At 37.9% G+C, this 25654-nt stretch overlaps 11 protein-coding genes across 11 annotated transcripts; 7 read left to right on the top strand and 4 right to left on the bottom strand.

Moving 5' to 3' along the window:
• The first annotated feature begins 361 nt into the window (after positions 1-361).
• B0P05DRAFT_598766 (cytochrome P450) lies at positions 362-2190 on the top strand. The gene is made up of 3 exons (XM_051583183.1): positions 362-869; positions 918-1931; positions 1981-2190. Exons 1-3 carry the CDS (start codon positions 449-451, stop codon positions 2148-2150), a joined length of 1605 nt encoding a protein of 534 aa, XP_051432381.1. The 5' UTR covers positions 362-448; the 3' UTR covers positions 2151-2190.
• Positions 2045-2889, bottom strand: B0P05DRAFT_203920 (putative tyrosine phosphatase family protein). The gene is made up of 4 exons (XM_051573213.1): positions 2763-2889; positions 2585-2712; positions 2364-2536; positions 2045-2319 (listed from the first exon to the last, which is right to left on the bottom strand). Exons 1-4 carry the CDS (start codon positions 2790-2792, stop codon positions 2147-2149), a joined length of 504 nt encoding a protein of 167 aa, XP_051432380.1. The 5' UTR covers positions 2793-2889; the 3' UTR covers positions 2045-2146.
• B0P05DRAFT_552724 (CPSF A subunit region-domain-containing protein) lies at positions 2879-7856 on the top strand. Its single transcript, XM_051579501.1, has 7 exons — positions 2879-3166; positions 3215-3406; positions 3452-3696; positions 3743-3886; positions 3953-6869; positions 6916-7063; positions 7102-7856. The coding sequence occupies exons 1-7, from the start codon at positions 2927-2929 to the stop codon at positions 7563-7565; spliced, it is 4350 nt and encodes a 1449-aa protein (XP_051432379.1). The 5' UTR covers positions 2879-2926; the 3' UTR covers positions 7566-7856.
• Positions 7857-7876: 20 nt separating this feature from the next.
• B0P05DRAFT_203906 (S-methyl-5-thioribose-1-phosphate isomerase) lies at positions 7877-9633 on the bottom strand. Its single transcript, XM_051573212.1, has 3 exons — positions 9606-9633; positions 9423-9549; positions 7877-9373 (listed from the first exon to the last, which is right to left on the bottom strand). Exon 3 carries the CDS (start codon positions 9310-9312, stop codon positions 8188-8190), a length of 1125 nt encoding a protein of 374 aa, XP_051432377.1. The 5' UTR covers positions 9313-9373; positions 9423-9549; positions 9606-9633; the 3' UTR covers positions 7877-8187.
• Positions 7936-8144, top strand: B0P05DRAFT_552721 (ribosomal protein S28e; the record flags this gene model as incomplete). Its single annotated transcript, XM_051579500.1, has 1 exon — positions 7936-8144. A coding segment is annotated over one exon (205 nt), but the record flags the coding sequence as incomplete, so codon positions are not given.
• A 338-nt stretch (positions 9634-9971) lies between the features above and the next one.
• Positions 9972-14110, bottom strand: B0P05DRAFT_552705 (Metalloenzyme, LuxS/M16 peptidase-like protein). The gene is made up of 16 exons (XM_051579499.1): positions 13922-14110; positions 13839-13877; positions 13733-13769; positions 13656-13692; positions 13528-13606; positions 13348-13484; positions 13090-13240; positions 12475-13046; positions 12364-12421; positions 12209-12323; positions 11802-12154; positions 11449-11752; positions 11185-11411; positions 10966-11144; positions 10459-10914; positions 9972-10413 (listed from the first exon to the last, which is right to left on the bottom strand). The coding sequence occupies exons 1-16, from the start codon at positions 14049-14051 to the stop codon at positions 10195-10197; spliced, it is 3093 nt and encodes a 1030-aa protein (XP_051432376.1). The 5' UTR covers positions 14052-14110; the 3' UTR covers positions 9972-10194.
• A 118-nt stretch (positions 14111-14228) lies between these two features.
• Positions 14229-16941, top strand: B0P05DRAFT_573766 (glycosyltransferase family 20-domain-containing protein; the record flags this gene model as incomplete). Its single annotated transcript, XM_051581531.1, has 8 exons — positions 14229-14673; positions 14726-14857; positions 14918-15055; positions 15094-15866; positions 15915-16088; positions 16134-16259; positions 16304-16545; positions 16590-16941. The coding sequence occupies 8 exons, from the start codon at positions 14229-14231 to the stop codon at positions 16939-16941; spliced, it is 2382 nt and encodes a 793-aa protein (XP_051432375.1).
• Positions 16942-17080: 139 nt separating this feature from the next.
• On the bottom strand, positions 17081-20694 carry B0P05DRAFT_552677 (vacuolar sorting protein 39 domain 2-domain-containing protein). The gene is made up of 13 exons (XM_051579498.1): positions 20450-20694; positions 20282-20401; positions 19778-20239; positions 19467-19732; positions 18724-19419; positions 18601-18671; positions 18419-18560; positions 18180-18375; positions 18024-18131; positions 17875-17977; positions 17532-17826; positions 17394-17485; positions 17081-17347 (listed from the first exon to the last, which is right to left on the bottom strand). The coding sequence occupies exons 3-13, from the start codon at positions 20193-20195 to the stop codon at positions 17263-17265; spliced, it is 2472 nt and encodes an 823-aa protein (XP_051432374.1). The 5' UTR covers positions 20196-20239; positions 20282-20401; positions 20450-20694; the 3' UTR covers positions 17081-17262.
• Positions 20695-20835: 141 nt separating this feature from the next.
• B0P05DRAFT_573764 (uncharacterized protein) lies at positions 20836-21507 on the top strand (the record flags this gene model as incomplete). Its single annotated transcript, XM_051581530.1, has 3 exons — positions 20836-21245; positions 21297-21373; positions 21476-21507. The coding sequence occupies 3 exons, from the start codon at positions 20836-20838 to the stop codon at positions 21505-21507; spliced, it is 519 nt and encodes a 172-aa protein (XP_051432373.1).
• Positions 21508-21754: 247 nt separating this feature from the next.
• Positions 21755-23767, top strand: B0P05DRAFT_573763 (transcription factor S-II, central domain-containing protein; the record flags this gene model as incomplete). Its single annotated transcript, XM_051581529.1, has 3 exons — positions 21755-21764; positions 21832-21884; positions 21929-23767. 3 exons carry the CDS (start codon positions 21755-21757, stop codon positions 23765-23767), a joined length of 1902 nt encoding a protein of 633 aa, XP_051432372.1.
• Positions 23768-23919: 152 nt separating this feature from the next.
• B0P05DRAFT_203593 (uncharacterized protein) lies at positions 23920-24909 on the top strand. Its single transcript, XM_051573211.1, has one exon. It carries the CDS (start codon positions 24126-24128, stop codon positions 24564-24566), a length of 441 nt encoding a protein of 146 aa, XP_051432371.1. The 5' UTR covers positions 23920-24125; the 3' UTR covers positions 24567-24909.
• The last annotated feature ends 745 nt before the right edge of the window (positions 24910-25654 follow it).

Genomic DNA, 25654 nt, shown 5'->3' with positions numbered 1-25654 from the left:
TACAGTGACATAGTGCTGTCTATTTTTCTGTTAAAAATCCCTTAAGGATTATATACAAGAACATGAAAATTTAACAGTTGATTCTATATCAATAATACAAGAATATAGATAGATTTGTTATATTCAGCATTCCACCAAGATCCACAGACAGTCTTAAATTTAGGCGAAAAATCGAATTCATAATGTTGCCCATCATTCCAAATGATAAACTATTATTTATAAAATAGGATAAACCCTTTAAACTTATCTCGATCCATGTTAATAAGGCATTTGATTGGCCAGGTCAAACTCAATGCCGATTTGACTTTGTTATAGCAGGACGGAGTCTGGTGCAGAACTCTGTTCTGTTTGTCCTTCCTAACTTTTATTTTTATATATTTTGAGGCGCCGAGATTATTTTTACACCCTTTTTTCTACCCTCCCCCTTTATTTTCTTCTTATACTATACATGAACAATCTCACTGAATTTGTCAAATCAACACCTATTCAAGCAGCCATTGATTTGGTTCAACGGGCGCCTGCCATTCAGAAATTAGTAGATGTCTATTCTCACTCCTCAAGAAACGAAGTGGCTGTGATGAGTGCCATTTCTTTCTTTACGCTTTATCGTTTAATTGGATTTCTCAAGTCTGCTACTGAAAAGCGCAATTTGCCTCCCAAAGTCCCTTTTAGTTTACCCATTGTTGGCCATACGCTATTTGTGATGCTTTGGCCAAACCAATTTCTCGACTGGTGTAACGATAAATATGGCGAAATATATCGTCTTGACTATCTTGGTAAAACAGTCACAGTTACTAATGGCAAGTGTGCTGAGCAAAGTTTGAAAGCCGATTCATCCGAATTATCCATTGAACATGGTATTCTTCGAGGTAATGAAGTAACCTAAAGTAACCATATACTTATTCTTTTCTGTATAGAGGTCCTTCATTTCCATTATGTATTTGACAGAAAGACGATGGATATTGGCTTTCATGTCAATCCCATTATTATCAAAAATATTTTGGCTAGTCATAAAATGCCTCGTTATATTCCTGACATTCAACGCGGCCTTGAGCGTGCTGTCGAAAAGAAACTCAGTCAAGACAAACCCACTATTGTCACTGAACCCAGTCTGTTCCTTCAACATTTTGTAGCCTACATGAGTATTCCTACTTTACTCGGCAAAGAACTTGTAGAAAACCCTGAAGTGATCAAGACATTTGCTGAATTTACAGGTGATATTAGTAACAATGTCGGTATCTTTTTGGCTGTCCCTACATGTCTTCATCGTTTCATTTTGCCTTATTTACAATCTGTTCGCAAACATCACCAAGTTATGTATAAGTATGTTGTGCCTGTGATCCTTGCTCGTCGTGAAAAAATGAAACAAGCCGAAGAAGCTGGTGAAGATGCTAATATGGACGTCAATTTCTTACAAGGTTTAATAGAACATCGATATACTTCAAAAGACGGTACTGCAGAAACATTTACTAATAATGAAATTGCAAATGCTGTCTTATTGATTGCCTTTGCTTCTGTTCATACCACTTCCATGAATTTGAGTTTCTGTCTCTATTATCTCTTGAACCGCCCTGATCTTATGGAACAAATGGTAGAAGAAATCCAACGTGTGATTCCTGACGATAGACCCATAGACGAAAAGGTCTTGAGCGAAATGAAGTTTTTGAACAACCTCATCCGTGAAGTACTCAAACAAGGTGCCGATAAGTTGGCTTTTGCCAAAAAGGCTATGCAAGACTTTGTGTTCCATAATGGTTACATTGCACCTGAGGGACAAAGTGTGTATACCAATCTGCGTCAATTGAACTTTGGTAATAATGTCACTCGTGCCCAGCCAGAAGATATGGATCCTCGTATGTCTATGGATAAGACAGCTACTGCACCTAGTAAAGACTTTGTCCCTTTTGGTATGGGCAAGCATTTGTGTCCAGGTAAGATTTGAACTGAAGATAATCAATGAGCTCATATGCTTGTTTCTAGGTCGCTTTTTTGCTGTACAAGAAATTCAACTCTCATTGATTCATTTGCTCAAACACTTTGATATCAAGACAAAGAGCGGCAAGCCTCCTATGCCTATTCGATACCTTGCAGGCGCCATTGCCGCTCCCAACAATGATCCCTTGATCTTTACTCCTAGAAAACTTATTTAAATGCCCCATTTGGGTTTATTTGCAGGAATTGCAACCAGATCTGTATCAAATAATTCAATAAACTGTTCATTCAATAGACGCACTTTTGGTCCTGCATAACGGCGGTATTCCTCAAAAATGCTGGTTAAATTCCAACGCTGAAGTTTCCTCATGCAGCCTACAATAGTGCCTGTAGCATGAAGTCAGTCAACCCGTAGGCGAGACATACACTACCTGTTCGATGTCTGCCTAAATTACACATAATAATCATAGGATAGTTTGAAGGATTCAATATTAAATCCAAGGCTTGTAGTACGGCTTCTTCTGTAATAGGATCCCATGCATTGACAGATGAAACAACGCCTAGATGATGAAGTTGGATTTCCTGGTCATCAATAAAGTCTAGACTATATACAGCAGAGTAAGACAACAATATTGAAACTACAATAGCTTACAATCGTTGATTGGGTTCTTCTGGTGCAAGCCATGCGATGGTTTTAAGTCCAAGTTTCTCTAGAAAAGGAAAATTGAGTTCATTCGGTTGACCTGAACGATACAAGTCTTCTTCTATCATGCCAAAGTTCTAACAGAACAAGGTGAGCTTCATAATGCTTATGTATTTGCTTTCTTTACCACAGGTGGTATAAAGTGTTGAGAACTCATGATGAACAATAGTCGTATGCAAGTCGACTTCTTGACCCTTTTGTATCTGCTGTGACGGCTGATTTTTTAAAAGACAACTCTTCTCTATCCTTATTTCGCGTTTTTGTCTCTTGCAGCATTTTAAGTAGATAATCATGTCAGCTTATGCAATCTATAAAGAGCTGTTTCCTCCTCAAACAGTAGAACAGGTAGAAACTTGTCACTTCACTTGTCCTGAAGCGATCAATCTAGTTGTAGCCAAAGCTTCTTTACTCCAGATCTATGCGTTTGTGGAATATCTGCCAGAACAAAAACCTAAAGAAGACAATGACGACGAAGATAGTTTAGGAGATCAAGAGCTAGCCAATGAACGACTTAATGAGAATGAAGATGTGGTAAACATGACCATAGTATAAATATACATTATTATTGACATGCAACAGTCTCTTGTGTTTCCCAAACTCAAGCCTTTACAACAAAAAAAAGATGTAGCAGGATCAAGCTTAGGCAGACTTGAATTAGTCGCACAATACAAGCTGAATGGTACAATTGCTACCATGGGTGTTGTTAGAACCAATTCATCTCGAGGAAAAGAAGGATGTGATAGTCTTTTGTTAGGGTTCAGTGATGCCAAGGTAAGATGACATCTTTCATTTTGTATGCTTACATTTCACCTGTAGATGTCCTTGTTAGAATGGTCCCCTGCAACAAATGCTATTGTGACAGTATCTATTCACTATTATGAAAGAGACGAATATAAAAAAGAGTTTTTAAACAACCCTTATCCATCCAACATTCATATTGATCCACAACAACGATGTGCTGTATTAAACTTTTATGATAACAAATTGGCTGTATTACCATTTCGACAAGCAGACAAGTTAGGCGAACGACAAGACGATGTAGAAGAAGATGAAGAAGCACAGTAAAGTACATCCTTTATGCATTGTTTAACTCACTTTATTACATAGAAAATGGCCTTATTTACCTAGTTTTTTAATTGATTTAGAGACAATTGATTCACGTATTCAGAATGTGATTGATATGGTATTTTTATCTGATTATTATGAACCTACATTGGCCATTTTATTTCAATCAGAACAAACCTGGACAGGGTAAGCACACATACATACACACACACACACACACAAAAAAACAGGAAATATTCATACCTTACATAGTCGATTAGGCAGTGTCAAAGATACAGTGTCTGTTGTGGTCATTTCTCTTGACCTGACAGCCAAAATTTATCCTATCATCTACTCTATTGACAAACTCCCTTATGACTGTCTTAAACTGGTCGCAATGCCTAAACCTGTGACGGGTGTCTTGGTCATTGCTGCCAATTCACTCCTGCATGTCTCTCAAGGCTCTCCCGGTGTAGGTGTTGCTGTGAATGGTTATGCTAAAAAGATCACTGAGTTTCCTGGTATGATCTATGATGACAAGCTCATTCAATTGGGACTTGCTTTGGATGGTGCTAAAGCCCTTGCTTATGGTCGTGATCGATGCTTGATATTCATGCAGAATGGTCATTGGGCTATTGTCCAGATGAAGCTGGATGGTAGTAAAGTAGTAGGTATGCAGATCCAAGAAATAGTGAATCCTACTGGCCAAACCTATGCTACTGTACCTTCTTGTGTCACTCATGTCAAGCCAAATGAATATTTCTTTTTGGGTAGTCGTGTAGGTGACTCTCTCTTGATCAAATGGAACCATTTGCCAACTTTTCGAGTCTGTGATACCTTACTTAACACAGGCCCTATTCTTGACATGTCCATGGGTGATGTCGAAAGCAACCAAAACACAGAACAGAAGGTTCAAGGTATACCAGACTTGGAGTTAGTCAGTTGTTCAGGCCATGGCCAAAATGGCGCTTTATCTGTCTTTCAGAGACATATCCATCCTCAAACCTCATTCTCTTTTACTCAGTCAGACAGTCAGGCCATTTGGTCCATCAAGTGTCGAAAAGAATTGTTGGATAGACGGTCTTCTGTCGGTTCAGAAGACAATGCACGATGGGAAGACGACCATGCGTTTGATGAGGCTTTGGATAAGCTGTTGTTTATCAGTAAATCAAAAAGTACCATGGTCTTGTCTGCAGGGGATGAACTACAGGAACTGGTCAAGACAGGCTTTTATACAAGAGGACCCACCATTGCTGTCAGTACTTTATTTGATGCTACTCGCATTGTCCAAGTGTATGCGACGGGTGTGATGATATTAACACCTAAAGGAAAGCGACTCCGTACTATTCCTATGCGTGGGTCTAAAATTGTGGATGCCAGTATTCGTGATCCTTATATCTTATTGACACTGGATAACAATAAAATAGTGGTCTTACGAGGAGACGAGCAACAGAAGGAAGTGAGCCCCATCTCTTTACCCTCTCATGTCCACAAGATGCCTATTTCCATGGCCAGTATATTTGCTGATACTTCAGGTTTGTTTACCACAGTAGCAGACAAGAAAAAGAAACGCAAGGCTACCACAGAGATACCACAGACGAATCCTAAGCGACATATGCATGAATTTGATGAAGTGGATATGGATTTGTATGGTGACCAATTGGACCATGAAATCAAAAATACCCCAGCTCCCATCAGTGTCTTTGGAGAAGACATGGATGATGATGATGAAATGCTCTATGGTAATCAAGCAACAACGACAACTCAAGTCGATGAAACCAATGTCAGTCTACAAGGTAATTTGAATGAAATGACACGCGTCAGTTTCTGGGCTGTGCTGCACACACACGATGGGACATTGTATATCTATAGTCTACCTGATTTCAAAGAACATTTTGTATGCTCTCAATTTGATATCCTGCCTGAACTCATCACAGATCACAAAGACAAGAAAAAGCCTAGTCAACCTCGATCGGTGATTAAAGAACTTTTGTTGACCAATATTGGTAAAGAAAGAAAAGATCCTCACTTGGTAGCGCGTACCGATTCAAACGATATCATCATCTATAAGGCATTTAGTTTTGTACCTTCAGATAGTTCAGATCGACTTGCCTTACGGTTCTCGCGTGTACATCATGAGTATGTGTCTCATAAGCCAGAAAAACAAGCAGCCAAAAGAAAAGAAATCATTGATGAATTTGAGATTCCAGGCTTGGATCTAGACGATGAAGAAGAACAACCAAAACTCGACAAACATCATAAAAAACGCTTGATTCCATTCAGTGATGTAGCAGGCTATACAGGTGTGTTTGTAGCAGGTGTTCAACCTGCCTGGCTAATGAATTCCTGTAAAAGTTTTGTGCGTGTCCATCCGATGAAGACAGAACATCCGGTCATTGGATTCACTCAATTCCATAATGTCAATTGTCAACATGGTTTCATTACAGTAGATGAGAAATCAAACGTTCGACTTAGTAAATTGCGCACAGACAATGTGATTTATGATCTTGATTGGGTATTGCAAAAGATACCCTTGGGCAGAACACCTCACAAGATTGAATATCATCCTTTCATGCGTGTCTATGCTGTGGTTGTCTCAAGTGCTCAACCTGCGCGTGTACATATAGAAGAAGAAACAGCAGAGGGTCAAGTGCCAGAGAAAGAAGAGAATACAAGTGAGTTCCTGCCTCAAGTAGACAAATTCTCTATGATCATGGTTTCTCCTGTCACTTGGGAAATTGTAGATACCGTTGTATTTGAAGAATTCGAACAATGCTTTTCACTTGAATGTGCAGCCCTTGAGTCTAAACAGACAAGTACAGGTCGCAAACACTTTATGGTGGTTGGAACAGGCTATTTGAAAGGTGAAGATACAACCATGCGAGGCTCTATTCGCATCTATGATATTATTGAAGTTGTACCTGAACCCAACAATCCGCAGACAAATCACAAATTCAAGCATTTACATACAGAAGATGTCAAAGGTGCTGTGACTGCCATGTGTAATGTCAGTGGCCACTTGGCTTCTTGTATTGGGTCTAAAGTGATTGTATGGAGCTTGGAAGATGATGAGAGTCTAGTGGGTGTTGCTTTTATTGATGTCCAAATCTATGTGACCAGTATGAGTTCAATTAAGAATTTTATCTTATTGGGAGATGCACAAAAGTCCATTTGGTTTTTAGGGTTCCAGGTAAGTGAACGTCTATTATTTGGTCTAGTATTAAACACACATCTAGCTTGAGCCAGCTAAACTGTCTCTTTTGGGCAAAGACTATCAATCCTTTGAAGTAGGCTGCGTTGATTTTATTATTGACGACAAATCCTTGTATTTGGTTGTAGGCGATACTAATGAAAATCTTGATTTATATCAATATGCACCTTTTAGTAAGTGTCTTGTTGTAAGGTATATACTTATCCTATAGACTTACAATCCTTTGGTGGTCAAAAACTAATGCGACGTGGTGATTTTCATGTGGGTTCTCAAGTCCAAACTATGGTTCGTTTACCTCAGATTGAAAAGACCGACAAAGGATTTGAATACACTCGTCGCCACTTTTGTCTTTGTGGTACATTCAGTGGCTCTATCTCTGTCATTTCGCCTATTTCAGAAAAGACGTTTAAGCGTCTTAGTACACTCTATGGCCAATTAGTCAATAATGTTCAGCATGTAGCTGGTTTGAACCCAAGAGCCTATCGATTAATTAAAGGACCCAAGCAACGTATGGCATCCAATCGAACTAAAGCTATTCTAGATGGTGATTTGATCTTTGAATTTGCAGGTTTATCTATTGAACAACAAAAGGAAATCACAAAGCAAATTGGTACTACTGTTGCTCGTATTAAAGAAGACTTGGTAGATATCGAGACAAGTATTGATCATTTTTAGAAATAAAATAAAAAATAATTTCCTTTTTTGTAATTTTCATGCTGAGGAGCAAAAATGGCGTAAAATCAATTGTGTGCGTCTGCAAGGAATAAGCTTCTTTCCTTTTCAATCCATATACTTATTTGATTATCATGGTGAGTACATCATGATATTGTGTATCACTCTATGGATGGACGGATGGATGAATGGATAGATAGATAGATAGATGGATGGATGGATGGGTGGATAGACAAAGGAAAAAAAAACAAAGAGAAAAAGAGACTTGGATACCAACTTGCACTTTCACCATGACCTTAATCAGACATTCGATCCATCATGATTGATACGCAATGACTCAAAGCAACACTGTATTAAACATGTATTCTCTATAGGACTCCTCAAAGACTCCCGTTAAGCTTGCCAGAGTTACAAAGGTTCTTGGCCGTACTGGTTCTCGTGGTGGTGTTACTCAAGTCCGCGTTGAATTCATGGATGACACCAACCGTTCCATCATCCGTAACGTTAAGGGTCCTGTCCGTGAAAATGACATTCTCTGTCTTTTGGAATCTGAACGTGAAGCTCGTCGTCTCCGTTAAATAACATGAGAAAAATAAAAAAAGAAATAAAAAGCCTTTTTTTTATTTTACTTTAAAAATGAAGCCATATCATACACATCGCCGTTTTTGGTAGCAACACCTTGTTCAGTAACAATAGCAGAGATCAAATGAGCAGGTGTGACATCGAAACTAGGATTCCAAACACCAATCTTGTCTGCTGCTGTACGGACAGAAGTAGGTTCGTTGTCTTGGACACGAATACCATTCACAATCACCAATTCTTCAGCAGGACGTTGTTCAATCACAATGTCATCGCCTGTCTTTGTCTTGAGATCAATTGAGGTAGAGGGAGCAGCGACAATAAACAAGATGCCATGATGCTTGGCTGTAATAGCAAGTTGGTAAGTACCAATCTTGTTGGCTGTATCACCATTAGCAGCCACACGATCGGCACCTACAATAATAGCTTGCACATTGGGGTTTTGCTTCAACAAAGCAGAAGCCATGTTGTCACAAATCAAAGTAGCAGGAATATCTTCATAGACCAATTCATAAGCAGTCAAACGAGAGCCTTGGTTATAAGGACGGGTTTCAGTACAATAAGCATGTTTGAGGTTGCCGTTCTTGTGAAGATCACGAATGATACCTAAAGCAGTACCCCATCCAGCAGTAGCCAAAGAACCTGTGTTACAGTGTGTCAAGACACTAATGTTCTCTTTATCCTTGACGTTTTGGACAATATAATCAGCGCCAAATTGACCAATGTTCTTGTTATCCTTCACATCGTCTACCAACATTTGTTCAGCAGCTTCAATATAAGCATTCACAACGACTTGAGGATCTTGAGTTGATTGGGCTGTTTGTTGAATCAAGTTTTCTAATTTAGCAGCAGCATCAAATAAGTTTACAGCTGTAGGACGAGATGTCTTGAGATACTCAAGGGATTCGTGCAAGAATTGAACTACTTCGTCCACAGTCTTAAATTCACCATTTTCAGAACGAGTGTGTACATCCACAGCAAGGGATAAAGCAGCCACAATAGCAATTGCAGGAGCACCACGGGTTTTCATGGTCTTGATGGCTGCATGACCATTTTGAACGTTCAAAACAGTTTCAAAAAGAGTTTCGTGAGGCAATACAAGTTGGTTGAGGATACTCAAGTTGCCTCGAGTGTATTTAATAGCTTCAAGTGTCTTACTGTTGGTGCTCATGACAAGATCTAACAATGTACCTTTCTTTTTTTTTTGCTCGCACCTATAAAAATGATGGAATCTGTGACTGTTATTTCGAATACTGATTGAGAGATACTAAAAGAAATTACTTGCTAGACGGATCTTGTCTACAATCCTTGGTCTTGTTGACCTCTTGGAAGTTGAGCAGATCGAGATTTGAGATAATAGTCTTATCTGATATCAATCAGTCGCGATTCTTAAATAATTTGACTCCATCTGGCATAAGCAAGTTAGACACTATCTACTTTTCATCTTCAATGTGTGTCTTTTACGAGTATCAGGCTTATGATAGAATCTTGATTTATGAACTAAATTTTCTTGATAAATCTGACAAACAATTCATAAGCATAATAGTGTGAATGGCAGATTGGCAGCCTGCTGCAGGTACGACTGTTTTTCAGAATAAATCATCATTTCTGCCATTTTTCACTATTTTGCAATTTATGAGCGATATAGACGTTTTTGACATGAAATGTCTTGATACGAGATCTTTCTCTAGGTCTATCAAACACACTTAAAGTGTTAAATCTGTAAATGTACTATAAAAAGTATACGCTATGCTCAAAAATAGGAAATATGTTTTTAAAGGATAGTTCAATGTTTCTATGACAGACACACCACATTGCCTACATCGTTCGGTAGTCCATACTTGTAACTATCAACTTTATTAATAGACTTTTGTGATATCTTTTCGTTTTTGAGTACTTTTAATCCATCATTTCTTTTAAAGTTCTGATCTCCATTTTTGAAGACTTGTCGTTATGAAAATATTATATTTTTTCTGACTTTAATGAACATTTATTCTACACTCATGTTTATCAGATATACAAAATAGCATTCTATTGTTGTATCAGACAATGTTTATGCTAAATCAATAAATGAGTCTTGCTGAAAGATGTTTTTAGCATATACATCTTCAAGTTGGATCACTTTTGCAGGATGTCCCATTAAACAAAACGACTGAGCAACTTCTTGGCTCTTTGTTTGCGATGTCACAATCACATGATTTGAACGCTTTGGATCAAATAAGGGCAAGATGTAAGTCAACAAGACTTGGACAATATGCGGCATAGTGACTTGCTATAACAAAATCAATCGATATGAAGTTTACTTTCTGCGTTTTACCTGTATTGCTTTTAACAAGTCTAGTTTTTGCCTTGTACTTTGTTTCAATACTTTGTTCATAAACGATTGTCCTGCTGCTACTTGGCGTGTGTTTTCACAGTTCGCCATATCAAAAATCACACTACTTTTGGCTCCTTCTAATGCAAAACAGTCAAATTCTGTTTCACCTGTAGCTAATTGATGTGTAGCATGTTTGATATGTTCAAATGCACTGGTAATATTAGTTGACCGAAGAATACAGAGTGATATGAGACCTGCTTCAGTAGCATTCGTGAGCCAGCATCGATAAGCAAGGCCCAGACCGCGTACAAGGCGACTATAGATACCCTCCATAGCATGTAACATCTCCATCAAAACTAATAACGACGGAATTTCTATAGAATCAAAATCAGAAGGACCTCGTGTGGAATGAATGGAAAATGAACTTTCGGTAGATGGTAATATAACAATGGAAGTCTATATAAAATATGAGACTGGTTGTCTATATATCAAAAGGATCTTACTTACACAGTTGCCTGGATTTAAGCCATAGTATCCAAAGGCATCTCTTGAACGTACCACGGCAGGCAATGGTTTATGTTTGTGCTTCAAAGCATGTTTTTTCCATGATCGAAATATGCTCTTGGGTCTTTTTAGACTCAAGACATCGCCAGTGACATGGACCCGAAGGTTTTCATCTCGACACACTACAAAGTTTAGAATACAGAATCATACAATTTTACTTACAGATTGATCTAAACTCATTCATGTCTTGTATGATTCTTCCTGGGTTCTTTAAGAGTTCCTTTAATACACGAGGAAGAAAAGTGTCTTGATAAAGGTAACTGCAAGACGCTTCTGTTGATTTCCGAATGTCTGTATGAATGGCTCGCATTGTCCAGTCAGTCAATAATTTTCCATTTCGTTTCGCTTGAGGAATATCGTGTAATGTCTTGTTGACAGCAACGATCAATCTAGTCTTGTCAGTTTTGAGTTAGTTTGTTTTCATACCTTTCTTGAGTGAATTGAATACTCCACATCAAATGTCTTAACCAGTTGATGCCTGCTGCATATTTGGTGGACTCTACTTTAATCGTAATCACAATATATTCTCGAAATGAGCCTTGATATCCCAAAGAGGCATCGTAAGAAATAACATCCATATCTAGTTTCTGGACTACTTCTGTATAATCTATATTGCGCATAGGAGAAGCAAAAACCGTGTCCATGTACATTCTGCCATAGGGTTTCAGATAAGAAGGTATAGATCCTGTATTCAGATAGACAGAGATATTCACAAAGGCAGAAGGGATATCTATGCTTAAGGATGAGTAACAACATCTCTCACATAACAAATGACTTACGATCGTATTGAATAAAATAAGGAATCTCTTTCAGATGACCATCTCGATTAATATGCGCTTGTACTTGATTGTCTTCCAGTACTGAATAATAAGGATTATTGGCTGTCACTACATGAATGGAAGAGATACTAGAGACACTGGGTATAGGGAATCCTTCCATGATTTTTGAGGGTATTTGTGTTTCATTGATATGTGTAGCATGCTTTAGTCTAGCATCTAAATAGCGTAGTCCCTTTTCTCCAAGGCAAGTACGTTGTTTTTCTATTCGATAGGCTTCTTGTTCCATCAAATGCTTTGATAATTCATCAGATGGTTTTCCAATAACAGCTGTATAGGCTGTATCTATATAAAGTCTGACACACTATGAGCATTCAGAGATATAGATAAATTCAAGGAGTAAACCTTACTGCTTTAAGAAAACAAGCCAATCTTGTTTTGTAAAATGAATGAGGATATCAAAGTATTTTGCTTGTTGCAAAGCATTTATGAAATCATCATTGGCTACATCGCCATAAAGAGAAGCTAGAGAGTGTTAAACAAGCACTTTGTTTGTTTTGTCTACCTGTAATAGCAGGTAAAGCCACCATAAAAGTGGGACATGTTTCATAATCATCCAAAAACTATCCATATATCAATATGATATATATATATATATATATTAAGCAATACTTACTTTTAGTTTTTCTTTATAGATCAAGACTTTCATACGATCCATATCGATTGCTTGGGTTGCATATATATCTTCTAATGCTGACACAAGTTTAGGCACCAATAAGTCTGCTTTATGCAAAGGTACATTTTGAAAATGAGCTGTGATAGATAGACGACTCCTTTCTTGTATCTGAAAATCAAGTTCAGTACAATAAGGATCACTTTGCTCAACAAACAATTTCTTTAAAGGTGAAATAGGACTTTCACTCAAGTAAGCATTTAGTACATGAATGGCTTGAACGTCCAAGAAAGCATTCCATCTCGGACCAAGCCAAGTGACTGTAATATTACCCATGGTCGAGGACGATTCAGGAAAATAGACTGTTTCTGTTTGACTATAGGCAAGATCAGGAATCAAAGGTGCTGGTATCCATGGATTCGTTGAGGCCTTGAGACACTGTAGATGACGCTGTCTGTCCATAATGGCAATATCAATCTGTTCTAATGTTGACAACAAACCAACTCGATCTAATTTACCCGTAATGATAATCCGTAAATTGTCTGGTGTATAAAACTGACGATGGTAGTCTCGAACTAGTAATAAAATCAGTTGTTTGAAACATCCATCCTGCTTTACTTGTATCAATCTTGACTGCACGCAAATTTTTCATCAAACCGCCTGCTTCAAAAGGATACCCACTTTCTTGAGGATAAACCAATTGTTGTAATGCTCGTTGCATAATATCATTCATTGAATTCTCTCTTGCTTGCATTTCACAATAAACAACCTATACTACAGTTTAGACTTATACACATCTTTTTCTATATAAAAAAAAAAACCATTACACCTATTATAATAAAGTTTAAAAATAATGTTGTGTAATGTAATACATTTACCAGCATCTTCTCCATTTGGATCAATATGGTGAACTTCAGTATAGAACCCTTCATCTGTTAATGTTGGAAATAGTATGTGGTCTACATAAACAGGAAGTAATTGAAGAAATCCATCACTACCCGCTGTAGTTATAGCTAAAATAAAAGTGAGATAACATTTCATCAGGGCTACACATACTATAACAAGTATGGTCAATATCAGTCCACGCGTTGGTACCAGGTGCATACGCTCTCGGTGCAAGTGAGTCTAGAGTGCCCTAAAATCTCATTTTAATATTTCTTTTGTTTGTGTGGGTAATTCCATACTTTGTAAGGGTATTTTTCACTTCCCAAGAAAACAAGACTTGATCTGATTTAGTGCAATTTATATCCAATTTACTTACTGTTCAAGAATATGAGGACAACCATCATTATTTGTAACTAACACACTATAAGACACAATGCCTTTATTTTATTTTATTTTTTTTTATTTTTTTTTTTTTTTTTTACCTTTTGTGGCCAATGTCAAGAAACCGCTGACAAGTGGACCTAATCAATGTGTCAATTTCACATGAAGATAATTTTTAAATTACCTTGAATATCTGCATGAATAGCAACAAGACCTGTCTTTGAACTCTTGTATCGATTGACTAAAATGGATTCGCATGGGTCTATTGGAAATGTATCAAAATGATAAAAATCTTTTGTAATAGTAGGTGTCATAAAGAAGAAAAAAAAAGAGAGACAAAAAAACAAGGGAAAAAAAAAAGGGGAAAAAGAAAATAAAAAAAGAGACTTGGTTTCACATTGTCAAATCAAGTCATATTGTTGTCATTACAAGGGAATATATATATATATATATAAGCTTTCTTACTTTATTTTATTTTATTTCTCACTTTCATGGAACGTTTACAAGACTTTTTTCATATTCATCCACTGGAAGGAAAAATTATCAATGTGGTAAATCAAATCCCTTTCCATTGTTATTTGAACCAACCCAACGATGAAACAGTGGTTCAACAACTTGCTTTAAATCCCATCTCCCAACTCGACAGAAGGCGTTCAACGATTGTTGCGCTTGGTCAGACAAACATTTGGCAGCTGTCGACGCGACGAGGTCATTCGGCCATGTATGCCGCTCTCGATTCGCTCAAAAAGGATTACCGAACCCTTTATATTGGTGGCACAGGTCCCATTTTGACGCATCCGGATAAGCTTCATATCGAACCAACACAAGAACAGCAGCAAACATTGACTGAACTTTTGAGATCGAAACACGATATGGTGCCTTTGTTTATTGAGGAAAACTTGTCGATGGGTCATTATGAAGGATATAGTAAACAAGGTAAACAAGAAGACGGATTTACCTTTTTTATACTAACCGACTCACAAAACAGTCCTTTGGCCCTTGATGCATTATTTGATGTGGTCAGATACGGTAGACGAGAAACAGTATTGGCAAGACTATGTGCAAGTCAACCAGATCTATGCTGATCAAGTCATTAAGCATTATGAAGAAGGCGATATAAGTAAGCTTCACTGAGGATATATATATATACACACACACATATAAATACTGATATTGTCAGTTTGGGTCCATGATTATCATCTTATGCTTGTACCACAAATGATTCGAAACGTATTGCCAAATGCACTTATTGGTCTTTTTGTTCATACGCCATTTCCAAGTTCGGAAATCTTTCGCTGTTTACCACGTAAATCTATAGGTACATTAAAAAATGCATTCTAATGATCAATCCTATAGGTCGAAAAGAAGTATTGAAAGGCATGTTGGGTGCTAATGTGATTGGTTTCCAAACCTACAATTACGCACGCCATTTTGCTTCCAACTGTACTCGTATCATGGGCTATGAATACACACCCTCGGGCATTCTCGCTCATGGCGTCTTGATCCATATCGAGATTTATCCTATCGGTATTGATGTCGAACGAACACGACAACACTGCTTAAGTCCCGGAGTTGAACCCAAAGCAAGCGCCATGCGTCAACGTTACGCCACCAAGAAAATCATCATTGGCCGTGACAAACTTGACCCTGTCAAAGGCGTCCTTCAGAAACTGGAAGCGTTCGAGATCTTTTTGCGTGATTATCCTGAATGGCGAGATAAAGTTGTCTTGATCCAAGTGACTTCACCTGGTGTATTGCATTCGCCTGAACTGGAAAAAAAGACGTCCGAGATTGTAGCCCGTATCAATGCTGAGTATGGTTCATTGGAGTTTACACCAGTCAATTTGTTCAATCAACATATTGACCGTGATGAATATTATGCGCTTTTGAAAGTGGCGGATATTGGGTTAGTGACACCTGTGATTGATGGCATGAATACGTCTAGTTTTGAGTACATTGTGGCACAAGAGAATGGACATCAAAGCCCATTGGTCTTGTCAGAATTTACTGGGACAGCCAATAGCATGGGTGCCGCTGTGATTGTGAATCCTTGGGATCGTAATGAGATTGCACGTGCTATTGCTGAATGTCTCTCTATGGGCGAGGAAGAGAAAATCTTAAAATACGAGGTAAGCAAGTGAACATGGTTCCTTTAAACTAACCATTTCCTCTACTAGCAATTACATGCGTTTGTTACTTCACATACAGCAAGTTATTGGGCAAAATCACTGGTCAAAGGATTGTTGCAGACAAACAAGTGTTATTGGGGAGATACAGCGCCATTGGATGTATCTCGACTCCAACAAGAATATCAAAATAAGCGTAAGCGAGCCTTCTTTTTTGACTATGATGTAAGTACACCATGCCTCTGTTCTCTATCTCATTTTTTTTCTTAGGGTACTTTGGTTCCTATTGTGAATGAACCAGAAAAAGCAAAGCCTGATAAACAAGTCATTCAAGCGTTAACTCAGCTTGCGTCAGACCCTAGCAATATTGTATGGGTTGTGTCTGGTAGAACACAGGTAAATGAAATAGGGTTTCCTGATGATATGTTGATAGGCCTTAGGACTATATCTCTGATTGTCTAGGCCAGGTACCTCACTTGGGACTAGCCAGTGAACATGGCTGTTTTATCAAAGAACCTGACCATCAAACATGGACTACTCTTGTGCATGATACTGACTTGTCTTGGAAAGAAGACGTTAGAGCCGTGTTTGATTATTATACAGAACGTACACCTGGTAGTTTTATTGAAGAGAAAGAGTGTTCTATGACTTGGCATTATCGAAAAGCAGATCCTAAGTTTGGGTAAATTGTGTTGATACGTATTTCTATCTGCTTATGTTCTTTAGTGCCTTTCAAGCAAGAGAACTACAGAACCATCTTGATCAGAATGTAGTCGGCAAATTGCCTGTTGAGTGCATCAATGGTAAAAAGAATGTAGAAGCACGACCAAGTCTTGTCCATAAAGGAAGTGTGATTTATCATGTGGTGAAATCACACCCTGATATTGACTATGTTATCTGTGCAGGCGATGATCGTTCTGATGAAGACATGTTTCGTATGTTGGAAAGAATCTCATCCAATGGACTGGAGGCTGTCCAATTCAATTTGATTGTGGCTCCTATTGATAAAAACACATTGGCAAAATGGAAAGTCAAGTCAAGTCAGGAACTCATAGCCACTTTGAAAGCATTAGTCTAAACACAGTTTTATTTCAATAAAAGAATGCAATGACACTCTGGACAATAGTAGTCTATTGAAATGTTAAACTAGTTTAGTATGTGTATGCATTACCTGCTGAATGTAAGCGAGAACCACAAAGGATACAATTTAAATGAGCGTTGGCAAGTTCATGGCTAGCAAGGTGCATTTTTGGCATGGTGTATAATGGTTAAGATGTTCAAGGCTAGTACAGTTCGATAGATTCATAGAGAACACAAAGATATGCTTATATATAAAAAAAACTTGACTACAATGAACCTGTGTGTTTATTGATTTCATGATAAAGGGTATGTTGACTGATTATAAAATCTTCCATTGTGTTTGTTCAATCTTTTCTTTACAAGAGTAATGGACCACAACACCATTAGGAAACACAGCAAAAACACTGAAACAATAAGCCATTATCCGTCATTATCATTATCTCAGCTTACCTGTTGCCTATTCTCTTGTTGCATTGTGGACACATTCTATCTTCCGTAATCTTGACGGCTCTTGATCTATAGAACATCAATTGTTCTTCAACCTGACAAAGCCATCAGCCATAGTTGATGATTGTATGCTTATTTTACCTGTATTTGTTCTGCTTTTAAAAGGTTCTTGACAATCAAATCCATGTTTCTATTCTTGTTGGATTCTCGAATGTATTTTTCAAAAAAGGGGAAAAGACCAAACAGTTTAGTAGATGTAGGCATGATAGCCAACACTTGACTAGCATCAATATGAGAACCATGGTGAGCCAACAAATCCAATGCTGGTTCAGTCAATGGCTTTTGATTATTACTAGGTTGAAGATAGACTTTGAGTAGCGTCAAATACATTTTCTCGCCTCGGACAGGATCTTCTTGAAAGACCTTGGTACAGTATCTAATAAAGAAAGATAAGTGTCTTTTTGATAATCCATAGCCATGTTACTCTTCTGCCATAGCATAGTTCTTTAGCTTGTAGACATAAATATCAAGTGCTTGATCATGTTGTCCAATACGACTCAAGAGAATAGCACGCTCTTCAAACAAATCTACAACAGGATATAAGACGCCATTCTGTATGTATATGAGCATTACCATCTATAGGCAACCGAGAAAGAATCTTTTCAGCCTTGTAAAAAACAGAATCAGTCAAAAAAGAAATCAATCTAGATCTCAAATTGCTCTTTTTCTCCTTGTCTTGTACTACTGTTTGTGAATAAAGAAATAAAAAACAAAAAGATGTTACTTTACCAATAGTTTTATCTTTGGTGATTTTGTCCAAGTAAGCAATCACAAGTCTGTTGTGAAATTCGGGTGATTCATCATGGAGTTCTTCAATCACATATTCTAGATAATGGATGGCTAAATCACCTGAAATAGACTCCAAATGCTGCAATACTCTATCCCGGGGAAATGTTTCCACTTCTGCTAAATCGTCAATAAAGATCTATACAATACAGTCAATATCTGCTCAAGTTGGATATACTTACATCCATGCCATGCTTTGGGTCTTTTTCTAATGCCCATCGTGAATATTGCAGTACAAGATCAAAGTGGTCTAATCCTAGTTTTTGCAAATAACGGATTGTAGGCAACACGCCTCTTAAAGGACCCTCGGATTGTTTTCCAAGTCTAAAGATGTAAATAGGCAATAGTGACTCCATAGACTTACTTTTCCAATAGATCCAAGGCTCTTGCATGGAGTCCTTTACAGTTATAGAGATCCACTAATTCCTTGTATTTCTATACAACAACACGATAAGCATACTAGCCTTCAAGTCAAGACAATACCTACCTTTTTATCCATCAAGATATTTTCACATTCTTCTACATCACAGTGATTCTGTACACGGAGCAAAGGCCCCACCAAGGCATCATTGGTCATCATATAAGACTTGAGTAAAGAAGTATCGACCAAAGTAGCCTGATAAAGCAAATCTTCTTCATCATGGCTATTGGTTTCCAAAGTAGAGCTGTCTGAAGCTGCCTTATGAGAAGAAGCGCTTCCATTAAGTTTTCGTGCTAGTTTTTGACGTTTGTCTGTCAAGTATCGAATCAGATACGTCACAGCATCACGTAAATTCAGTCCAGTCAAGGGCACTGTCTCTTTCCTTTTCGGTTGACTTTGATGACTCAGTATGGTAGCTCTACTTTTAGTGGAAGCACGACTAGGTGGTCGAGGATCTTCTTCATGTTTTCGAGAAGATACATCTTGTTCCTCATCCTCTTCTTCTATGTCTTCCTGTGTCTTTTTAGCTAAATGACCCGAGATCATTTCAGGATAAAGACTGATCACTTCAGCTGCAGGCGTATTTAATTCTTGAAATAAATCAAGTGCTGTATCATATTCGCCAACACGAAATAAGTCATGCGCATACGCTGTTCTAATGGTCGTCAGTTTCTTTTCCTTATTCTCTACCAAGACAGCATCAATTTGATCCAACAGACTGACTGCCTCTTTATACTCTTGTTTCTCGACCAATTGGTCAATCTAGATCTTATGTCAATAAAAAAAAAAGCCATCCAATGTGTGTTTACCTGTGAAGAAAAACTAAAAGGCGTAAGACGATAGATTTGTGAAGTACTGGCTACATAGACAAGTTTGCCTTGGTTCAAGAATTTTGTATTCGACAATTCAATTTGCTGCACCAGTGTCAATGTCTGAATGTTTCGTACTTCGACATGCTTTGGCAAGATAGCAATCACGTAAGGATAAGAATAGCCAATTTGCTCAGGTGCTCCTGACCATTCAATACCCACTTTACGTGTAGGTGTGCCATCCAGACCCAAAAAGATGCTCACGTCTATTATACGCGTTATTTACTTGTTTCCCTTTTTAAGTAACCTACGGTCTCGAGCAAGCAGCATTTCATTGTTAGGAATCTTGGTAATCATAGGCTTTCCTCCACGTACACCAATTGACATATTGTACAGACTGTTTAATGTACTCATAGGACCTACTTCGACACCTGTAGGTGCAAACAACTCTGTCAATTGACCCTGTTCCACATCCATCAAGGCATATTCTGTCGAGAATCCCAAACAAATCTTGGTGGTTCCAACCCAGGACATGGCCTTGATACGATCAGGCAAATTCAATTCTTTCGTCTCAAAAAACTCTGTATCTTTCCAGACAAATACCAAGAGTTTTTTACGTACAGCCACTGCTAATCGAGTGGTCAACACAGGTACTTGTTCTTCAGGACTCATTTCAACCATAGTTTGGATAGCAAACAAATTAGCTCCTTTGGTCTTGCCAAGTGCCATTCTCAGTTCAAATGTACGCAAGTCATGAAGGCTCACCAAGCCATCTAGTCCATGTTATGGTTTATCTACTATGGTCTGCTCCTTACCTGATAACGACACAAGTACATCAATCTCTTTAATAATGTCGAGTTGTTCAATAGGTCGCTTTGAGAATGTTTTGATAGTTTGAGAGAGAGTAACTTCAGGCACTTCATTGTTGTCAGCCACTATCATGAAGATAAATGCTTTATTCTATACAAGTCAGTAAGACTTACCGAGTGGTTCTTTAATATCATACACAAGTAACTGGCCTACACCTGTGCCGATTAAAAGTCGATCACCTATAAAAACAAAGATGAGCGTAGGTCATGATATCTTATATTACCATGGGCAAAAATGGACTCAATACGACTTAGTTTGTCAACTACTGTAGTAACTTGAAAGGCATCGTGCATCTTTGAAACGTATTCACAGAAACAAGAAACAGGAGAAAAGACATCTTGGATCGGTTCTTAAAACGAATTATGCGTGGCTCGGACTGCATAACTGGATGTTAAGTCGAGTACTAAACTGATTTCCAACCAATCAATTCAACAAGGGACTGCGTATCTATTATTTTTTTTTTCTTTCTTTTTCCTTCTTTCTCTTTTTTTTTTACAATATGGATATCCATAATATTGATGACTATCTTGACTTACAAGATCAAACAGCTACTAATTTACTATCGACAGAACAAATAACACAACCACAAGACAATGCTGAAGAATGGCACTCACCTTTAAATGACTTGCTATCGAACCATACAGACAATTTTTACAAGGATGACTGGGGTTTGTTACAGAACAGTCTACAGGGTACTGAAACAGGCTTTATTGCACCTGATTCTTTAATCAAACAACCTGTTATTCAAGAAGAAAAGCGTATAACACGCTCAAAGACAGCTGCAAAACCACCATTGACACCTCCATCACCTAAAAAGAAAAAGAAGACGCGTGCTAAAAAACTCTATTGTATCTGTCAACAACCTTATGATGGCAAACCTATGGTTCAATGTGATAAATGTGAAGAATGGTATGTGTGTTGATAGATAGCGAATTAAAAACTGATTTTTTTTTACTTTAGGTTCCATTGTACCTGTGTAGGATTTGATCCTGATTCTCAAGAAGATATTGATTGGATATGTCAAACATGTAGACAAGGTATGTTTTTTTTTTCCTTTTATTTTATTACAGATATATATATATATATACACACACACACACACACATATATATATATATATATGTGCGTTTGTATCAAAGTAAGGAAGGGAACCTCTTTATTCAAAGGATAGATCCAATAAATTTATATATGAAAACACAAAAGACTGTTGTATTTTATCATTTCAGATTAATATTTCCCTCTCCTTTAACACGTCAACAGCGTCCCTTAAAAAGTTTCCGTCAAACAAGCGAGTTTTTGTCCATAAGTCCCTCAAAAAAAGAAAGAAAAAAAGAAAGAGTGTGACATATTTTGAGACAAAGACACTCTTTTATTTCTTTATACATGCTATATATATACATATATATATATATATATATATGTGTGTGTGTGTGTGTATATATATATATATATATATATATGATAATAACAACAAATAACTAACCTTTTTGATTAGATGTTGAAACTAAAATTCAGGAACAAGAATCACCTATCACCGACACAGCCAAGGTAAGTTTACAGCATGACCTTATCTTATACTCATATCAAACCAGACACGTCAAACAAGACATCGAACACAATCTCAATGTCTTTTTTCAGGCTGTAGTAATCGTACACGCGCCGATTCTTTCTGCAGCGATGTTTGTGCCCGTAAACACAATGAATCACTTGGTATCACACCGGAACAAAAGCCTCGTACAACACGTCGTGCCAGTATGCGTACAGCAGCTATTTCCGTCTCACCTAAACAAAAAGAGGATATTAAGACAGTTCCATCTGATAATGAACAACACGATAATGATTCAGATGCACACATTGAAGAAGAAGAAGAAGAAGAAGAAAAGCAAAAAGAAGGTTCAAAGACACCACCTATGGATCCAAGCCAAATGACAGAACAACAAAACCCTGTTCGTCGTAATGTGATAAAAAACCTTACGACCATATTGAAATCACTGATGAATACAGCCATGGAGAAGAATCCAGACATGTACGATACGGACATCACTGTGGACGAACGAGCCGAGAATTTGGCCAAATCAATTGAAAACACTATGTTACAAGAGTTAGGTGATCTCGGTAAAGGACAACGCCATCGCACTTGTGGTGAACGCTACAAGAACAAGTTTCGTTCATTGCTATATAATCTCAAAGACAAGGCCAATCAAGTGTTTCAATTACGTGTAATCACGCATGACTTGTCTCCCTCAGAACTAGTCAGTATGTCTTCTGAAGATATGGCAAACCCTGAACTCAAATCCATGTCTGAACTTTTACGTGAAAAGGGCCTAAAAAACTCGGTGATGAAACTCGAAAATGTACCTATTATTAAAAAGACACATAAAGGCGATATTATTATGGTGCCTAAAGAGGAGAATCAAAATAGCATGTATTCTGAACAAGTCCAACGCGAATTGACCAAGATTGAGACAAAGGCAAATTCGTCTGTCGAAGAAAAGAAGCCAAGTATCAGCAGTTTTAGTCCTACAAATTCAAATAATGGTAAGGTCGATCCATTGGATGATATTTTGGCACGCATTGGTATTCCAGCAAATGATGAATCAGGCGTAAAAAGAAGCAGTATCACAATGGATAATACAGATCAAGAAGCCAAAAAGAGAAAAGTGACATTGGACGTAGAACAGTTATTAGGTGAAGAAGAGCCATTCAAGGTAGATGAAGTAGACGTGAATGAACCTGCAGACAAACAAGACAAAAAAGAAGAGGTAATGGAAGTAAACAAAAAAGAAGTATTGCCTACTATTTGGCATGGTCGTGTCAATATGCCTCAAGTAGCTGAATTTGAAGCCTCTGCACGTCAAATTGGGGGTCGTATTTTATCAGAAGCTGAATGGAATGATGTCTTGTCACCTACTATGTGGATTGAAGGTCGTATTCCTACTGACCGTGTTACTAACTATGTGACGCAGACACAGTACTCAACCAGTCGTGAAATCATTTTAATTGAAGTAGAAGCACAGGGAGGTGACAATGATCCTCAAAGTCAGACCTTGTTACGCTATTTGGATTCTAGGAAACGATATGCAGTTGTAGGACATAACAAGACAAAGATCAAGGATTTCTATTTAATACCCTTGTATAAAGTGCAACAAATTCCTGATTGCCTTTATGTTGTGCGTGTTGAAGAGACAAAGCGTACAAGTGATTTATTTCTAGGTGTATTAGTGCTTACAAAACAACATCAACCAGAAAATCCATCAACCAATATTCCTCCTCAATTGCTCAACGTTATTTCTCAAATACCAGCTATTCAACAAAGCTCTTATGTTTATCCTTCCTCTCAACCTTATCAAGATTCTACTTATACTTCATCTCCGCAACAGCAACAACAACAACAACCATACTACTACAGACAGAATAAATCTTATCAATAGTAGTAATAATAATAATAATAATAGCTATCCTCTCGAATAAACAAATCCATTGATTGAGCTTAAAAGGTGGTCAGATAAAAATTTGGCGGGATTCAAAACTTCTGGGATGAAGAGATGTTTTATCCAAGTTTTAACCAATGCTTTCTTCCGTACAAAAATCTAGGCATAAAACATATGCTGAAGCGACACGCATTAAAAATGTGTGTCGCTACTTCACACTGATATCACTCCTCATCCAGAAGAGAAACCAGATATTTACCGTGTCCTGCAAACCAGGATTTATCGCTCTTCTCGTTCAGAAGGAGCGTACCTTTTCGATATTACCGAATGTAAAAAGCAGTATACCGATCAACAATGTATGGTCGAGCTGAAAAACCAACACCCTAACGTACACGCTTGTATGGCACTTAGCGATGGTGCGACTCGTTACCTTGAAGTTTATGTTACTAGAGATAACGACATAAACAACATTTCTCGTAAAGGTGAAACCAAGCTCCAAGTACTACCCTGTAAAGCGATTACAGAGCAATCACAGGTCATTACTCTAAAACTCACTCACCTACCTATGCTTACCTCTAAGGAGGTGCTCAGTGGACTTCATACGAGCTTGGCAATTTTTGGAAATATTTTGGATATTGGAATCACCACTAAACAAGCAACGGGTTTCTTTATGGGTAGCGGTTATGCGGTACTTGACGTCTATCAACCAGACAATACTCCCACTTCCAAGAGATTCCAAAAACTCAGTTATCAGATTAGTTGGATGGAAACGAACACTGAAGTATTTAGAGCCACTTGAAACAACATGCCAATGTGGTGCAGATATTGTCACCAGGATGGCCACACGAAATTCACTTGTGAGGCTTCCAGAGCTCGCATCTTATGTTACTCCTGCCATGAACAAGGCCACAGATCATACGAATGTCCTCGTAATAATTCGGCTATTACTCCCAGTAAGAAACAAGACAGAAAGATCAGTAAGAATTCTGAGCGTAAGGCTGTTAAACATACCCCTTCGACCGACTCTCCATCAAGTAAGGGACACCAATCACCTACCACTCAAGAGACGAATGCCCAAGAGGAAAAACTACCAGAGAAAGAAGGTTTAGGCTACGATGATATGCACATCGACGATGGTGTCACTGATGATGAATATGACCCTCGATACCAAGATGAAATCCAGACTTTTGTTGAATCTTTAAACGGGTATAACGCCGAACAAGTTCAACAGGCTTTCGAGGAAGTTCATGCAGCTAATGAAATTTCCCCTTTCTACGCTAAAGAAAATGATGGCAGTTCAACTATCATAGGATGGCGTCTTACCAAAGAAACTGCCAGAGCAGAAGCCTTGATAACGTGGTTTAACAACCGTACCAACTTCGACCAACCGTCTACATCATCCAGCATTCATTCCCCTCTTTCACCTCAACCTCGGGCTGGGGATGACCTCTCCAATGAGGTCAATCAGAACAATCAATAATTAAATGAATATGTCGAACGATATTATATGCCAATATGCTTCACTCAATGCCAACAGTCTGGTTAGATCCAGATCTACTGAAACTCAATCCAATTATATTCGATACTTGAAATCGACCAAAAAATATGACATTTTATGCTTTCAAGAAACCCAGGCTCGAACTCCTGAACTAGTTCAATCCCTAAACGTTCATTTTCAACCACAATACTCACATTGGACTAAACATGTCGGTATTGTCTCATTATCCGCAAATTTTAAAATGACACTCATGAACACAGACCATGTTTATAATGATGACCGCTTTCAACTATGTCGAATCGACCATCCTCAACAATTTTATGAAACCTTTTATATTCTGAATATCTATGCGCCAGCTCACTCTTCATCTACACGACGGGAGTTTTTTG

This window comes from Gilbertella persicaria (genome assembly GCF_025201335.1).
Source record: "Gilbertella persicaria strain CBS 190.32 chromosome Unknown B0P05scaffold_36, whole genome shotgun sequence".
Lineage (NCBI taxonomy): Eukaryota > Fungi > Mucoromycota > Mucoromycetes > Mucorales > Choanephoraceae > Gilbertella > Gilbertella persicaria.
This window is presented reverse-complemented; position numbering and strand designations above follow the sequence as displayed.

Bases quoted from the DNA above. Each gene is read 5' to 3' on its own strand.
- B0P05DRAFT_203920 (XM_051573213.1), bottom strand. From the start codon at position 2,792: ATGAGTTCTCAACACTTTATACCACCTGTG. The intron at 2,713-2,762 runs GTAAAGAAAGCA...TTGTTCTGTTAG, and splicing joins AACACTTTATACCACCTGTG to AACTTTGGCATGATAGAAGA. The intron at 2,320-2,363 runs GTAGTGTATGTC...TTCATGCTACAG, and splicing joins TTTAGGCAGACATCGAACAG to GCACTATTGTAGGCTGCATG.
- B0P05DRAFT_552677 (XM_051579498.1), bottom strand. From the start codon at position 20,195: ATGGCACTTGGCAAGACCAAAGGAGCTAATTTGTTTGCTATCCAAACT. The intron at 19,420-19,466 runs GTAAACACACAT...CATAAGATCTAG, and splicing joins CTTTTAGTTTTTCTTCACAG to ATTGACCAATTGGTCGAGAA. The intron at 18,132-18,179 runs GTAAAGTAACAT...CACAAACAGTAG, and splicing joins CACCAAAGATAAAACTATTG to TACAAGACAAGGAGAAAAAG.
- B0P05DRAFT_203906 (XM_051573212.1), bottom strand. From the start codon at position 9,312: ATGAGCACCAACAGTAAGACACTTGAAGCTATTAAATACACTCGAGGC.
- B0P05DRAFT_552724 (XM_051579501.1), top strand. From the start codon at position 2,927: ATGTCAGCTTATGCAATCTATAAAGAGCTGTTTCCTCCTCAAACAGTA. The intron at 3,167-3,214 runs GTAAACATGACC...GACATGCAACAG, and splicing joins TTAATGAGAATGAAGATGTG to TCTCTTGTGTTTCCCAAACT. The intron at 7,064-7,101 runs GTAAGTGTCTTG...CTTATCCTATAG, and splicing joins ATATCAATATGCACCTTTTA to ACTTACAATCCTTTGGTGGT.
- B0P05DRAFT_598766 (XM_051583183.1), top strand. From the start codon at position 449: ATGAACAATCTCACTGAATTTGTCAAATCAACACCTATTCAAGCAGCC. The intron at 870-917 runs GTAATGAAGTAA...TTTTCTGTATAG, and splicing joins TGAACATGGTATTCTTCGAG to AGGTCCTTCATTTCCATTAT. The intron at 1,932-1,980 runs GTAAGATTTGAA...GCTTGTTTCTAG, and splicing joins GGGCAAGCATTTGTGTCCAG to GTCGCTTTTTTGCTGTACAA.
- B0P05DRAFT_203593 (XM_051573211.1), top strand. From the start codon at position 24,126: ATGGTCGAGCTGAAAAACCAACACCCTAACGTACACGCTTGTATGGCA.
- B0P05DRAFT_552705 (XM_051579499.1), bottom strand. From the start codon at position 14,051: ATGACACCTACTATTACAAAAGATTTTTATCATTTTGATACATTTCCA. The intron at 13,241-13,347 runs AAATGTATTACA...ACTGTAGTATAG, and splicing joins CAAATGGAGAAGATGCTGGT to GTTGTTTATTGTGAAATGCA. The intron at 11,145-11,184 runs GTAAGTAAAATT...TAAACTTTGTAG, and splicing joins GAATGAGTTTAGATCAATCT to TGTGTCGAGATGAAAACCTT.